Below are 14,267 nucleotides of genomic sequence, written 5' to 3'. Positions count from 1 at the left end.
TTTTTTTTTGTCTTGCGGTAGGCTACAATATTTTTCAAAAGGAAATCAACTAAAATCTAACAGAGCCATGTTAGTAGTAATGTAGGCCGGCAGTTTGGAGAGCTTATTCTTTTCTATGACTAATATTTTGGAAAAGGTACAGGCGGAACGAAAATTGAGTCCAGTCTTGGGTACCGGAAGTTTTGGGGAAGTAGATCGATGTTACTTCGCTCGTTGGGGAGCAGTCAAATCATTTTGTTTTCAAATTATTCTGCGCTTTTACATACGTATATTTATAGCCATGGATGCATGTGGACTATCTAAAGACGTCAATGGTGTGTAATAAAATAACTTCTAGATAACGTTACCATGCTAGCTAATATCTGCAGAACTAATATCAAAAGCCTCATGTAAAAAGTGGCATAGTCTGCTATCAGTTGATCCCCGGCTAAAATCGGTTATGACTGCATTGTTAAGTCAAGTGTGCTTGTAATCCTATCTAACTAGCTATCAATTTAAAGTAAAGACAATTTGAATAGTAAAGTTATTGCTTAATGCAAATTAATCCTGACAAAGGCTAATCTCTGATGCTTCTATTCTATGGAGCCCCATCCTGTAACGACGAGATGAGAAATTGTCCGCATCATTAGCTGACAGACATGATATATTACTACTGTATATATTTTGAACAGTGTTCTGACTTCTGATTGAAAGTTTGTCAATTTGTACACCTACATTTCAGATCCAGTTCTCAGTCTTTCTTCTCTGCACCTCCTGGTTCCACCCTTGCGGCTCCTGTCTGCTGCCATGTGGCAGGTGGCTCAGCAAAGAGATGTGAGGCACTATGAGAAGTTGGAGGAGTTTGTGACTCTGGTGACAGAGGCCATTCCAGAGCTGCTGAGCCACAGACATAGAGCTCAGCTCATTCTAGGTCTGAGAGCACGGGTGAGAGATGAGTCAGGGGGCATAGGGTTATTCAGTTGGCTGGAGAGCCCTGAAAAGCGCAAATGAAATATATTGAACAGAAGAGAGAGAATTTCCTATGATGATGAGTAGAGAATTGGGTCTGTTCTATACATTATGTAACTGTCTGCCATCCTATGAATGGGTACTCCCCACCTGAGTTGATTGAGAGATGACGATGACATGGTTTCTCCAGCTACAGGTTTGTACCACAGTTAATACTTGTTTCTACTGTGTGATTCAGTTGGTTCTGGAGCTGTGCCGAGGCCCTGCCGACCCTCAAACCATCCAACCTTACCTGGACAGCATGCCCACTGCTACTCCAGGATGCACAGGAGTAAGTGGGCTATAGTCCTTTTAGAACAGAACTTGGTTGTTTTCCAAGTGGATTTGAGTGCACACAGCCACTATGTGATGAGATGATTGTATCTGTTTACTGTCTTGCAGTACAGAGACGCAGAGGTGGAAGCATCTGAATCAAATTTTGTGGTGCTTGTCCAATCACTGCTGAAGGACCCAATCGAGAGGGAGTGCTTCTTTCAGGTAATTTTACACTCGGCGCTGTGAGCCTCTTGCAGGACCGCGCTGCTTACGCCAAGGTTTTACTGAAAACAATGGGAGTGTCACGCCCGGGAAAAGTTACTCGTCCAGGCCTTCAAGAAAAAAAGTACTTGAAGTTACAATCCATCGCCTTGCCTCATTTAAATAATGTTCCCCCAACAGGAGGTGTTCCCGGAACAATATGGCCGACATTATGACACAGCGGTACAGACGTTAACATGGGAGTTCCTCTCCAGACTGGAACAACTGTTTCCAGTACCAGACCTCAAGCAGGTATTGAGCATTGTGGCATGTATAGCTTCTGGCAATTGAGCCTTTCTGGTATTGGATGATGCATAAATCTAGCACAGGTTAGGAATAGTACATTTTGGGAAGACAAACACAATTCTTTAGGCTACGGTGATTGAATATAAAATGCATTTCTAAAAGACATTCCCTTTCAGACCGCGACATGGCTCAGCTCTGCCCCTTCAGTCCTGGAGGAGTGTATGCAGTCTACCCCAGAGAATCTGAACCTCATTCTCCAGCACCATAACAGTTTTGGACATTTAAAAGAACCTTGTAAGTCTCCTGTAATGATTACCAAATCATGATGCAACGTTTTTTAGCACAGTACTGTTTAAAACTCGCAGGTCTTTTTACGACACAGTTCTTGTCTTCTCTCGTTCAGCTGCTCTCTCCTCCTCCATGGGCGACAGCATCCTCTCCTCTCTGTCCACCCCTAAAATGGTGGTCACCACTGAGCCGACCACTTTTGTCATCCGGTCAGAGTCGTCACATAACTCGGCAGACGTGCTGGGCCCCATGTCTTTAGAGGACACTGATGCGGTAGTAGTAACAGTTTACACTGAAGTGGAGGTTGGAACAGAGGTGGAAGAAGAGATTGTAGAGACGATGAACGAGGAATACGTACCGTCAAACGCCTCTCCACTGCGGGAGGAGGTGGTTGAGCTTAAAGCTGAGGATATGAATCTGGAGATGACAGTCGTTGAAGAATATGGCTACGTGGGGGAGGAGATGAGTGCAGCCGAGGAAGAGATGGACACAGTGAGTGTTCCGGTGGAGCAAGCAGATGAAGCCGTTAATATCAGTGAAGACATTGGAACTGGGACAGAGACTGTAGCAGTGAAAAAATATGTCCAAGATGAGGTGGTGGCAGATCAGGACGGCCAATCGGAGACTGTGATTGTATGTGGGAACCAGGAAGGGAAGGACACGTCCCAAGTGGTCAACTTTCAAACCCAACAACCTGCGACGTCAAATGTGAGGCGGTCTACACGGCTGCAGTCGAAGACGCCAAGAACTTGGAGGAGGAAAAAGAACACTGAGAACAAGTATGAGTGATGATTAGAGAATAGGAGTACTGTCATTTAAAAAGGAATCTGCCATTTTGTCATCAAATTAGTGATATTTTTGTTTTCGTTTTTAATCACAGGAACAACGGTGAGGCCTCAAGCATGGTTTATGTCAACTCACCCAGGGGAAGAGAATCCGGTAATAATGATCTCTCCAACTATTCTGATAGTGACTATTCTGACAGTCATCAGCGAAATGGTTATATACAGTGAAGTCAGAAGTTTATACAGACTTAGGTCGGAGTCATTAAAACTCATTTTTCAACCACTCCACAAATTTCCTGTTAGCAAACTATAGTTTTGGCAAGCTGGTTAGGACATCTACTATGTGCATGACACAAGTAATTTTGCCAACAGACAGATTATTTCACTTATAATTCAGTGTATCACAATTCCAGTGGGTCAGAAGTTTACATACACTAAGTTGACTGTGCCTTTAAACAGCTTGGAAAATTCCAGAAAATGATGTCACGGCTTTTGAAGCTTCTGATAGGCTAATTGACATAATTTGAGTCAATTGGAGGTGTACCTGTGGATGTATTTCAAGGCCTACCTTCAAACGCAGTGTCTCTGCTTGACATCATGGGAAAATCCAAAAAAATCAGCCAAGCCCAAAAATTGTAGACCTCCACAAGTCTGGTTCATCCTTGGGAGCAATTTCCAAATGCCTGAAGGTACCACGTTCGTCTGTACAAACAATAGTACGCAAGTATAAACACCATGAGACCACGCAGCCGTCATACCGCTCAGGAAGGAGACACGTTCTGTCTCCTAGAGATGAATGTACTTTGGTGTGAAAAGTGCAAATCAATCCCAGAACAACAGCAAAGGACCTTGTGAAGATGCTGGAGGAAACGGGTACAAAAGTATCTATATCCACAGTAAAACAAGTCCTATAACGATATAACCTGAAAGGCCGCTCAGCAAGGCAGAAGCCACTACTCCAAAACCGCCATAAAAAAGCCAGACTACGGTTTGAAACTACACATCGGGACAGAGATTGTACTTTTTGGAGAAATGTTATCTGATCTGGTGACAGGAAAAATAAAACCGTTTGGCCATAATGACCATCGTTATGTTTGGAGGAAAAAGGGAGCGGCTGCAAGCTGAAGAACACCCATCCCAACCGTGAAACACAGGGGTGGCAGCATCATGTTGTGGGGGTGCTTTGCTGCAGGAGGAACTTTACACTTGACAAAATAGATGGCATCATGAAGTAGGAAAATTGTGTGGTTATATTGAAGCAACATCTCAAGACATCAGAAGTTAAAGCTTGGTTGAAAATGGGTCTTCTAAATGGACAATGACTCCAAGCATACTTCCAAAGTTGTGGCAAAATGGCTTAAGGACAACAGTCAAGGTATTGGAGTGGCCATCACAAATCCCTGACCTCAATCCTATAGAAAATCTTTGGGCAGAACTGAAAAAGCATGTGTGAGCAAGGAGGCCTACAAACCTGACTCAGTACACCAGCACTGTCAGGAGGAATGGTCCTAAATTCACCCAATTTATTGTGGGAAGCTTGTGGAGGGCTGGCTACCCAAAATGTTTGATCCAACTTAAACCATTTTAAAGGCAATGCTACCAAATACTAATTGAGTGTATGTAAACTTCTGACCCACTGGGACTGTCATTCTCTACTATTTTTCTGACATTTCACATTCTTAAAATAAAGTGGTGATCCTAACTGACCTAAGAATTTTTACTCAGATTAAATGTCAGGAATTGTGAAACCTGAGTTTTAATGTATTTGGCTAAGGGGTATGTAAACTTCTGACTTCAACTGTACATATTTACAGTAGCAACAACTGAGGGATCAAAATTTGTAAAAAAAAAAAAAAAAAAAGACTGTTTGGAAGATGTATTGTATGTCTTTCATTGTGTGGTCTCAAGATATTTTTCAATGAGCATGCCCTTTATTTAATTCCCAAGCCATGCAAATAAAACATGCCTTGTCTGACTTCTGTCTCCCAGGTGGATCTGACAAGGTGACCCCCTTTACCTGCCCGAAGTGTGCCTACCACAGTCTGGAGGAAAAGAGCCTTCACCTCCACATGCAAAGCATTCACACAGAGGAGTACAACAAGCCCAATGTGTCTGGGAAAAACAGAGCAGAGGTTTCACCATGTCCTGACAACACTGGCCAGATATTCACATCAATCAAACCTCTCCTTTCTTCAAAAACTTTAATAACCGAAAACTCTGAGAATCAAACCGGTAATGCTGGGATTCCCACGAAAGCAAAAGGCTACCATAAGTCCCACACATGCGCCACGTGCGGTAGGCTCTTCACTCGCTCCTCCGATGTGAGGAGACACCAGCTCACCCACACGGGTGAGAGACCTTTCCACTGCTCTCAATGCGACAGGACCTTCCAGCATTCGTGGGACCTGACCAAGCATGAGAAGAAACATGGTGGGACATCCATCTCTTTCCCCTGCCAGCAGTGCGGGAGCTCCTTTGCCAACCTCCGCTCTCTGACAGCCCACCACAGAAGTTCCCACCTGGGCGAGAGCGACCTGCCCCACCTCTGCTCTATCTGTGGCAAGAGCTTCCCCTCCTCCTCTGAGTTGCTGGAGCACAGGAAGAGCCACGGGACCAGCCTCCAGTACATCTGCCAGCAGTGTGGAGAAAGCTTCCACTCCCTGCTGGCTCGCTCCCAACACCGGCAGACCCACCTGGTCAAGCGGCAGTTCAAATGCCCGCACTGCGACAAGAGCTATACGCGCAAAGCTGATGTGAAGAGGCACATGTTCTCCCACAGCGGCGAGCGACCGCACCAGTGCAACCAGTGTGGGAGATGCTTTTCCTTCCTCTTCCTGCTCAAGAAACACCAAATAGTTCACACGGGCGAGAGGCCTTTCCAGTGCTCCTACTGTCCCAAGAGGTTCACATTGATATCCATCCTGAGCAGACATGAGAGAATGCACACCGGGGAGAGACCCTTCCTCTGCTCTCAGTGTGGGAAGAGCTTTCTGTCCCAGGGGGAGCTGTCCAAGCACCACCGCTCCCACACTGATGAGAGACCGTACGCTTGCAATCAGTGTGACAAGAGGTTTAAGAGCAAAAAATCCCAACAGGAACATATCATCTCCCACACCGGCGTGCGCCCTTACCCTTGCTCTTACTGTGGGAAAGGATTCACCAAACCATACGCTCTGACCAGGCACCATCTCATACACACAGGGGAAAGACCATTCCCCTGCGTCCACTGTGGGAAGACATTTCTCACCCCCGCAGAGGTACAACTACACATCCGCATTCACACCGGGGAACGCCCTTACCCCTGCCCTGATTGTCAGCTGAAGTTTAGGAGTTCGTCAGACTTGGCACGACACAAACGCTTTCATACAGGGGTGCAGACATTTGTCTGTAACCAGTGTATGAAAAACTTTCCCACCTCGTCCAAACTGAAGAAACACATGGAGAACCACTCGGGGTCAGAGGCAGGCCAGAGCTCAGACTTTGGAGAAAATTCCAACCAAGCGTGAAGTAAGGGCAGCAGCACAATTGGCAAAAATGGCAGACACAATTAAAGTAAATTTACCTTCACAGCTATTATATTCTACAATGTCTCTGTCAAGGAAGGTCTTTCAACACCATTAGATCTCTAAAATAAGTTATCTTGTCAGTCTGGCTCATGGCCATTGAAATATAGCTGTCAATTATTATTTTGTCTGATCAAAGGGAGTTGCAACTCAATCATGTCCTTGACTTATTTTATTGTAAAACTAAATCAGTGCTATAATCATCCAATTAGTCAATCAGTAGCTGGTCTATTAGAAGAGCTGGTAAATTAAAATGTTTGTCAAAAACTTTTGAAGAATGTCAAAGATGAGTAAAATTACGGTAATGAACCAGCCTTAGGTGGATGCCAACTTGTCTCCTTGTCTTTACAGTTCCCAGCACAATACATTTTGTTCCACATTGTAGCCCTCTGTCTCTCTGACACACATACCAGTAATTAAAATGAAATCAATTGGGCGGGGGGTACAGGTTAGGCGCATGTGGTGAAAACAATAGGCTTTGGGTAGCTTTGTGCAGAAGATCTGTTGGATGCCGGTTAAATCATTCCTAGGTGAACTATCCGATGCATTTCCGATGACAGGTCCTTTGTGACGCGCAGTAATTCCAGGATCACTTCCGGATTGCTTGTCGTTCGTGGCTACAAGCATGTTATTAACTGGTTTACTATTAGTAAAACATTCGTAGGCAAAGCAAACGTAGTGTTCACAACATTATTTGCTACAATCTGTAGCGTTCAGGAAGGAACCGATGCATTAAATCCCGTCGTCTAACGGGATCCTCCATCTAACTTTTGTAACAACAGTCAGCATTTGGCCCACGCGACAAAATGGACTCGGAATTTTCGGCAGCGGACAATGCAGGTAGGCTGTATCTAATAAATGACCATGCAAATATGCCAGCCGCTGCATATACTATTTGCTACTTGAGTTATGTTGGGGTATGTTCGGCAAGACACAATGTTCACAGCCTGTTTGCAGTCAAAAATGAAGTCCACAGGACACAAGCAGTACTCACGTATTTCTACAACAATTATGAACATTTGCTCCACTGAATATGCCCCAGTACCCATAATTAAGATGCATAAGCTACATTCAAGACAAGACTGTTGTGAAACGTTATTTAACCATTTCAGATAATGCACTAGATATGTTGCAGATTGATTTTAAAATTGTTTACAATGTTCTTTTGAAATACTCTTTCCAAGCCAATGAAGGTACAACACATGACAAAGTTTGTGGACACCTGCTCGTGGAACATTGAAAAGTCATGGGCATTAATATGGGGTTGGTCCCCCTTTTGCTGCTATAACAACAGCCTCCACTAGATATCCTGTGAAGACTTTCCACTAGATGTTGGAAAATGTCTGCGGGGACTGGCTTCCATTCGGCCACAAGAGCATTAGTGAGGTTGGGCACTGATGTTGGGCGATTAGGCCTGGCTCACAGTCGGCGTTCCAATTCATCCCAGAGGTGTTCGTTGAGGTCAGGGCTCAGTGCAGGCTAGTCAAGTTCTTTACAGACCGATCTCGGCATTGTCATGCTGAAACAGGAAAGGTCCTTCCCCAAACTTTTGCCACAAAGTTTAAAGGACAGAATCCCTTCACTGGAGCTAAGGGGCCTAGCGTGAACCATGAAAAACAACCCCAGATCATTATTCCTCCTCCACCAAACTTTATAGTTGGCTCTATGCATTCGGACAGGTAGTGTTCTCCTGGACTCCGCCAAACCCAGATTCGTCGTTGGACTACCAGATGGTGAAGCGTGATTCATCATTCCAGAGAACGCTCCAGAGTCCAATGGCGGCAAGCGTTACACCACTCCAGCTGAAGCTTGGCATTGCACATGGTGACCTTAGGCTTGTGTGTGGCTGCTCGGCCATGGAAACCCATTTCACGAAGCTCCCGACAAACAGCTCTTGTGCTGACATTGCTTCCAGGGGCAGTTTGGAACTCTATTGAGTGTTGCAACCGAGGACCGACAAATTGTATGAGCTACGCGCTTCAGCACTCAACGGTCTCGTTCTGTGAGCTTGTGTGGCCTACCACTTTGCAGCTGAGCTGTTGTTGCTCCTAGAGTTTCCAATTCACAATAACAACACTTACAGTTGACTGGGGTAGCTCTAGCAGGGCAGAAATTTGACGAACTGACTTGTTGGAATATTGCCATCCTATGACGGTGCCACGTTGAAAGTCACTGAGCTTTTCAGTAAGGCTATTCTACTGAAAATGTTTGTCTATGAAGATTGCATGGCTGTGTGCTAGATTTTATACATCAGTCAGCAACTGGTTTAGCTGAAATACCCAAATCCACTAATTTGAAGGAGTGTCCACATACTTTTGTATATACAGTGTATGCGTTTGACGTTCTGATTGCACCCTTATTATTCATTTTCCCATGCTGTTTTAGGTCTCCCTCTCCTCTCCCTCTGCCTCTTGGTTCCACCCATTCAGCTTATGTCCGCGTCCATATGGCAGGTGGTGCAACAGCGAGATGCCATGAATTATGCAATGCTGGCAGAGTTTGTCTCCCTGGTGACAGAGATGGTCCCTGAGTTGCTGATCTATAGGCACAGGGCCCAACTTATTTTGGGATTGCGAGCAAGGGTGAGTGTTACAACCCTAATGAGTGAGTGTAGAGGCATAGATAGAGCCCTTGTGTATTCCTTTGAGAATCCGAGAGTGGAAGATGTAGTTTCGTGTAGACACACTCATTTCAAAACAGTCCTTTTAGAGTCCGAGAGTGGAAGATGTAGTTTCGTGTAGGCACAATCATTTTAAAACAGTCCTTTTACAAGTCAGAATGTTGAATAAACTTCATTTAGACAAACTTTACCTGTTGTCTGCTGATTTTTATCCTTATGTCGGAGGTCATCGGTGAGAAAATATCCACAGGGAGGTGTTATTAGCCCGACTTTCAGTTCTCCGTATACGTTTTCAATACTGATGCATGGGACGTAAACACGTGCACAATATCTAAACAATGGCCAAGCGTGACCAAACGTTGACAACTTTTCATTTGTAGTATATCACATGCGCTTCCAGCTGATTGCGAAGTGGACGTGCCTCGGTCGACAACGTTTGGTTACGTTCGGCTATTGTTTGCATATTGTGCATCATGTGCAATGCGTCAGGAGATAGAAAATACAAACCGTGGAAATATTATCTTTATTTTCTACTGCCAAAAGGACAACAGCACGGACAACCGGTAAATTGAGTGTAAATGTCATTTTATTCAACATTCTGGCTTGTAGAGACTACTGCATATTTTTTTAGGGTGACTTTTTCAGACTGAAAAGCCATGGGGTGACCATGGTAACAGTCTGACGTACCATAACTATATATAACTAATGAATAACGGTGCATGGGGTATGTGTTATTGCAGCACATTCTGGAGTTGTGTCGCAGTGAGCATCCTGTAGAACCTCAGGTCATCTTAACCCAGCTGTACACGATTCAACCACTTACCCACTTCAGTAATGATGTAAGTTGATCGTCAATGAATACCTTCTTCCTGGAGGAGTAGACTGGAGTGAAATGCACTGCTATAGATACACTGTATGTTGGACAAATGTGTCCTTGTTTGATGTATCCTACAGGTAAGTGACACAGAGGTGGAGTCGTCAGAGACTCATTTTCTGGAGCTGGTCCAGACCCTGCTTAAAGACCCTGATGAGAGAGAGCATTTTTTCACAGTGAGACTTCACAGAACACATGTCCTCTTGCATTGGATTTACAGGTCAATGAAGTAAAGTGTTTTGCATTGCATTTACCTGTATATTAAATCATGTGGAGGGGTTTTCTTCCTCATCTGTGTCCCTCAGGAGATATTCCCAGTGGAGTATGGACCACAATATGACATCGAGCTGCAGACTCTACTGTGGGAGTTCCTGTCCAGATTGGTTCAACTGTTACCGACCCCTGACCTCGCACAGGTGAGGGAAAGAATACCTTCTATTCACACCTACTGTTTAATAATCATTGTGCAGTACCAGATTAATTCAACTGTGCAAGGAACCATGTGAAGTGGAATATTCAGTAGATACATATCTATTATTTGATCTATCCCCCAGACAATGGCATGGCTCGGTACTGCCCCCTCAGTCTTGGATGATTGTGCCCATGTTATATCTCATCCAGCAGATCTGAAGAGTCTTCTCCAGCACCATAAACGTCTTGGACATTTGGAGCAACATGGTGGGTGACACGTAGCAAATGTATCCGTGCAGTTTTAAAACTGAACATGGCATTCATCCAAATGGATTGACTTTAATTGTAGCATCCTCTCTTTGAACAGTACCCCCCTGCGCCATGGGCGACTTCATCCTGTCCTCTCTCTCCATCCCGCCACACAGTAGAACCATGATCAGCACTGAGCAGACCACCTGTGACAACCAGTCAGAACCCTTGGAGGAGTTTGTGGATGACTTCGATGTGGAAATTGTAACTCTGACTGATTATGAAGAGGTTGAATTAGGTTTGAGTCAGGAGGAGGTGGAGGATGGGAACGATGACGAAGGACAGACCATGGAGGACAAGGAAGAAGAGCCTAAAGAAACGCCCGCTGAAGAAGTGGAGGAAGAGGAGAAAGTGATGGAGGACCATGAAGAGGGGGACTTGGAGAGCAACTCACATCTAGAAGAAGCTGAGAATGACCCAGCATCCTCCCATCACCAAACATCCTCTGGGCCCCACATCTGCTCTGTCTGTGAAAAGAGCTTCAAGTTTGCCTCTGCACTAATAGCTCATCAGGTCATCCATACAGGAGAGCGCCCGTATGTGTGCCATCTGTGTGGACGGTGTTTCTCCTTCAGGCAGTCTCTGGACAGGCACAAACAGACACATAAGGATGGGCGCGTTTACGACTGTTTAATCTGTGGGGAGACCTTTCAGTCCTTGTCAGCCCGCACAGAGCACAAGAAGAGCCATATGGAGCAAGGCGCTTACCAGTGCTCACAGTGCCACAGGAAGTTCAACTGGGCGTCGGCCATGGTGAGACACCTGAAGGCTCACACAGAGGGCACTGAGGTCAAAACGCAGGAACTTACAAAAAGCCTGAAGTCTGAGAAAGAGGATATAGGGATTAAAGAGATTGTAGGAGAGGTGGCTATTGAACCCCCTGAAACAGACCCGGTGTTGGAGGATGGAGGGAAATCCTGTCACAATCCACAGGAAGGAGCGGGTCAGTCCACTTCATCTGAGCCTGCAGTGTTGGTGCCTGGACTTCTGGAAAAGGTTGTAACACTTGTCAAGGTCCGTACCAGTGGTAGGAAAACAAAACCGACCTTGAAGGTGCAGATGGTGAACCTGCAGAAGCTCAAGGGAAAGGTCGCCACCCCAAAGAGGACGGATGGAAGCTTGATGAACCCCCAGGGTTTCAGACCATTGCATTTTAAGAGGTAAAGTAGATCGATGCAGACATTTTAAGGTTAAATAACAAGTTTGGTATTTTAAGTGAACTCAACTGTCATCTCATGGCATTAATGGTCTAGGCGGGCAATTCCACGGTAACAGAGTGACACTGAGACTCCGATGTTTTTACTTTAAAATGTATGTCAAACAAAACATTTAGTTTATTAACAGACAGCACAAACTGTCATTCTGTTACCAAACTACTGTTTTTCAAGTAAATGTATCCTTGTACAATTCTCTGTGGAAATTGTTCAATGTTGTCCTTGTGCATAGTTGTATGGTTTGTTTAACTTCGCAATCATTGGTGTTTGTTTGACATACATTTTAAAGTGAAAAATCTGAGTCTGTGTCACTCTGTTACCGTGGAATTGCCCTCTACCTGTTTATCTTCAACAGTGAGGAACACTCCTATGGCTCACCAGTGGTCTCAACAAAGGAAGGAGATACAGGTGCTTGTATTACCTTATTAGTTTTGCATAAGTGTGTAATTGTTTGGTCTGTTGAGTGGTTACCTACATACATTGCTTAAACAATTGTTTGTATCCTGCCCTTATTGAATCCATCAGGTTTTCATTTATACTTTGTTGGTCCTTCAGGGTGGTGTCCATTCATCAACTCAGACGAGGCGTCCGTCCAGCAGCACATTGAGACGAACCACTCGGGGGAAGCGCAGGAAGACGCTCCGTCTGCTCCGCACCAAACAGGCCAAGCGGGACACTATGATTGCCCAGACTGTAACAGCAGCTACAAGTTTCAGTCCTTACTGAAATACCATCGGCGCGTCCACACCGGCGAGCGCCCATACGTGTGCCCTCAGTGCGGACGCCGCTTCTCCTTCAAGCAGTCACTGGAGAGGCACGGACAGACACACAAGGATGGGCGCAAGCATGACTGTCTGATCTGTGGGCAGAACTTCAAGTCCTTGTCAGCGTACACAGAGCACAAGAAGAACCACATGGAGAACGGTGTGTATCGGTGTTCGGAATGCGACCGGCGGTTCTCCTGGAAGTCTGCGCTGGTCAGACACCTCCGGACTCACACGGAGAACGCCACCGAGGCTGAGCTCTCTTACAAATGCCCAAGGTGTGACTTGGGATTCAGCAGTAGTACGTACCTTAACAGGCACCTGCTCACACACCAAGAGGAGAGGTTGCATGTCTGCAGCTGTGGCAAGAACTTTGCCTACAAGGCTGCTCTGACCGCACACCAGCGCACCCACCTGAAAGAGAGGCCACACCAGTGCAAGCAGTGTGGAAAGGGTTTCCTCTACAAGGGAGGGCTGGTAAGTCACATGAAGATCCACTCTGAAGAAATGCCTTTCATGTGCTCATTCTGTGGGAAGAGCTTCAAGAGAGAGAGGAACATGAAGAAACACGAACGCTGCCACACCAGGGAGAACGTGTTCAGCTGCTCGCAGTGCGACAAGACCTTTGTGTACAAGGCCACACTGACCAGGCACGAGCTAACCCACTCGGGGGAGAGACCGTTCCTGTGCTCCGATTGTGGCAAAGGGTTTTTCTCCCATGCGGAGCTTCTAAAGCATGAGCGCTTCCACACGGGCCACAAGCCGTTCCAGTGCTCCCACTGCGGGAAGCAGTTCACCCAGTCCTGCTACCTGACCATTCACCTGCGCTACCACACAGGGGTACGGCCTTACTCCTGCACCCATTGTGACAAGAGCTTTCTCAGCGCCAACCGTCTGAAGAGACACCTGAGAACCCACACAGGAGAGAAACCCTACCTGTGTTCAGAGTGTGGCAAAGGATTCAAACAGTCATATCACCTCAAGATGCACCAGCAGACTCATGCCACCAAGATTTACTGAGGCATGATTGTGTCTCTGTCCAGATTTCAGTCAAATGATTTGGTAGAATGCCATGGTGAGTTAGCTGTCGACTGCAGACAACCAGGAGTGTTAAAATATAAATACGGAATAATAATATAAATTCAATATGCAACAAATTCAAAGATTTTACTGAGTTACAGTTCATATAAGGAAATCAGTCCATTGAAATAAATTAATTAGGCCCTAATCTATGGATTTCACATGACTGGGCAGGGGTGGGCCTGGGAAGGCTTAGGACCACCCACTGGGGAGCCAGAACCAGCCAGTCAGAATGAGTTTATCCTCTCAAAAGGGCTTTATTACAGACAGAAATACTCCTCCATTTCATCAGCTGTCTGGGTGGCTGGTCTCAAATGATCCCGCAGGTGAAGAAGCTGGATGTGGAGGTCCTGGGCTGGCGTGGTCTGCGGTTGTGAGACCGCCAACAACTCTGCCAACAGCTCTGGTGGGCATTCCTGCAGTCAGCATACCAATTGCACGTTCCCTCAAAACTTGACGCTTCATCTGTGGCATTGTGTTGTGACAAAACTGCACATTTTAAAGTGGCCTTTTATGGTCCCCAGCACAAGGTGCACCTGTGATCTCCCATCAGATCCTTGGGCTCCCGAGTGGCACAGCGGTCTAAGGC

The 14,267-nt window shown here is 45.7% G+C and overlaps 2 protein-coding genes across 4 annotated transcripts; both read left to right on the top strand.

The window, feature by feature from the left end:
* The first annotated feature begins 22 nt into the window (after positions 1-22).
* On the top strand, positions 23-6,511 carry LOC110515225 (uncharacterized). The gene is made up of 9 exons (XM_036945179.2): positions 23-314; positions 722-924; positions 1,187-1,279; positions 1,390-1,485; positions 1,666-1,776; positions 1,947-2,064; positions 2,174-2,837; positions 2,939-2,997; positions 4,833-6,511. The coding sequence occupies exons 1-9, from the start codon at positions 116-118 to the stop codon at positions 6,347-6,349; spliced, it is 3,060 nt and encodes a 1,019-aa protein (XP_036801074.2). The 5' UTR covers positions 23-115; the 3' UTR covers positions 6,350-6,511.
* Positions 6,512-6,857: 346 nt separating this feature from the next.
* Positions 6,858-13,826, top strand: LOC110490635 (uncharacterized). Of its 3 annotated transcripts, XM_036945178.2 has the most exons (9): positions 6,858-7,246; positions 8,792-8,988; positions 9,767-9,865; positions 9,981-10,076; positions 10,206-10,316; positions 10,455-10,578; positions 10,679-11,780; positions 12,190-12,242; positions 12,390-13,826. In XM_036945178.2, the coding sequence occupies exons 1-9, from the start codon at positions 7,213-7,215 to the stop codon at positions 13,616-13,618; spliced, it is 3,045 nt and encodes a 1,014-aa protein (XP_036801073.2). In that variant the 5' UTR covers positions 6,858-7,212; the 3' UTR covers positions 13,619-13,826. The 3 variants fall into 3 exon arrangements, with proteins under 3 accessions (XP_036801073.2, XP_090057227.1, XP_090057228.1); XM_090201101.1 differs by lacking the exons at positions 6,858-7,246; positions 8,792-8,988; positions 9,767-9,865; positions 9,981-10,076 and having other exon boundaries at positions 10,190-10,316; positions 10,525-10,578; XM_090201102.1 differs by lacking the exons at positions 6,858-7,246; positions 8,792-8,988; positions 9,767-9,865; positions 9,981-10,076 and having other exon boundaries at positions 10,190-10,316; positions 10,522-10,578.
* The last annotated feature ends 441 nt before the right edge of the window (positions 13,827-14,267 follow it).

The sequence above is a fragment of the Oncorhynchus mykiss genome, chromosome 15, assembly GCF_057628025.1.
Source record: "Oncorhynchus mykiss isolate SJ-2025 chromosome 15, ASM5762802v1, whole genome shotgun sequence".
NCBI classification, from domain to species: Eukaryota; Metazoa; Chordata; class Actinopteri; order Salmoniformes; family Salmonidae; genus Oncorhynchus; species Oncorhynchus mykiss.
The sequence above is the reverse complement of the archived record's forward strand: the minus strand, read 5'-3'. Positions and strand labels throughout refer to the sequence as shown.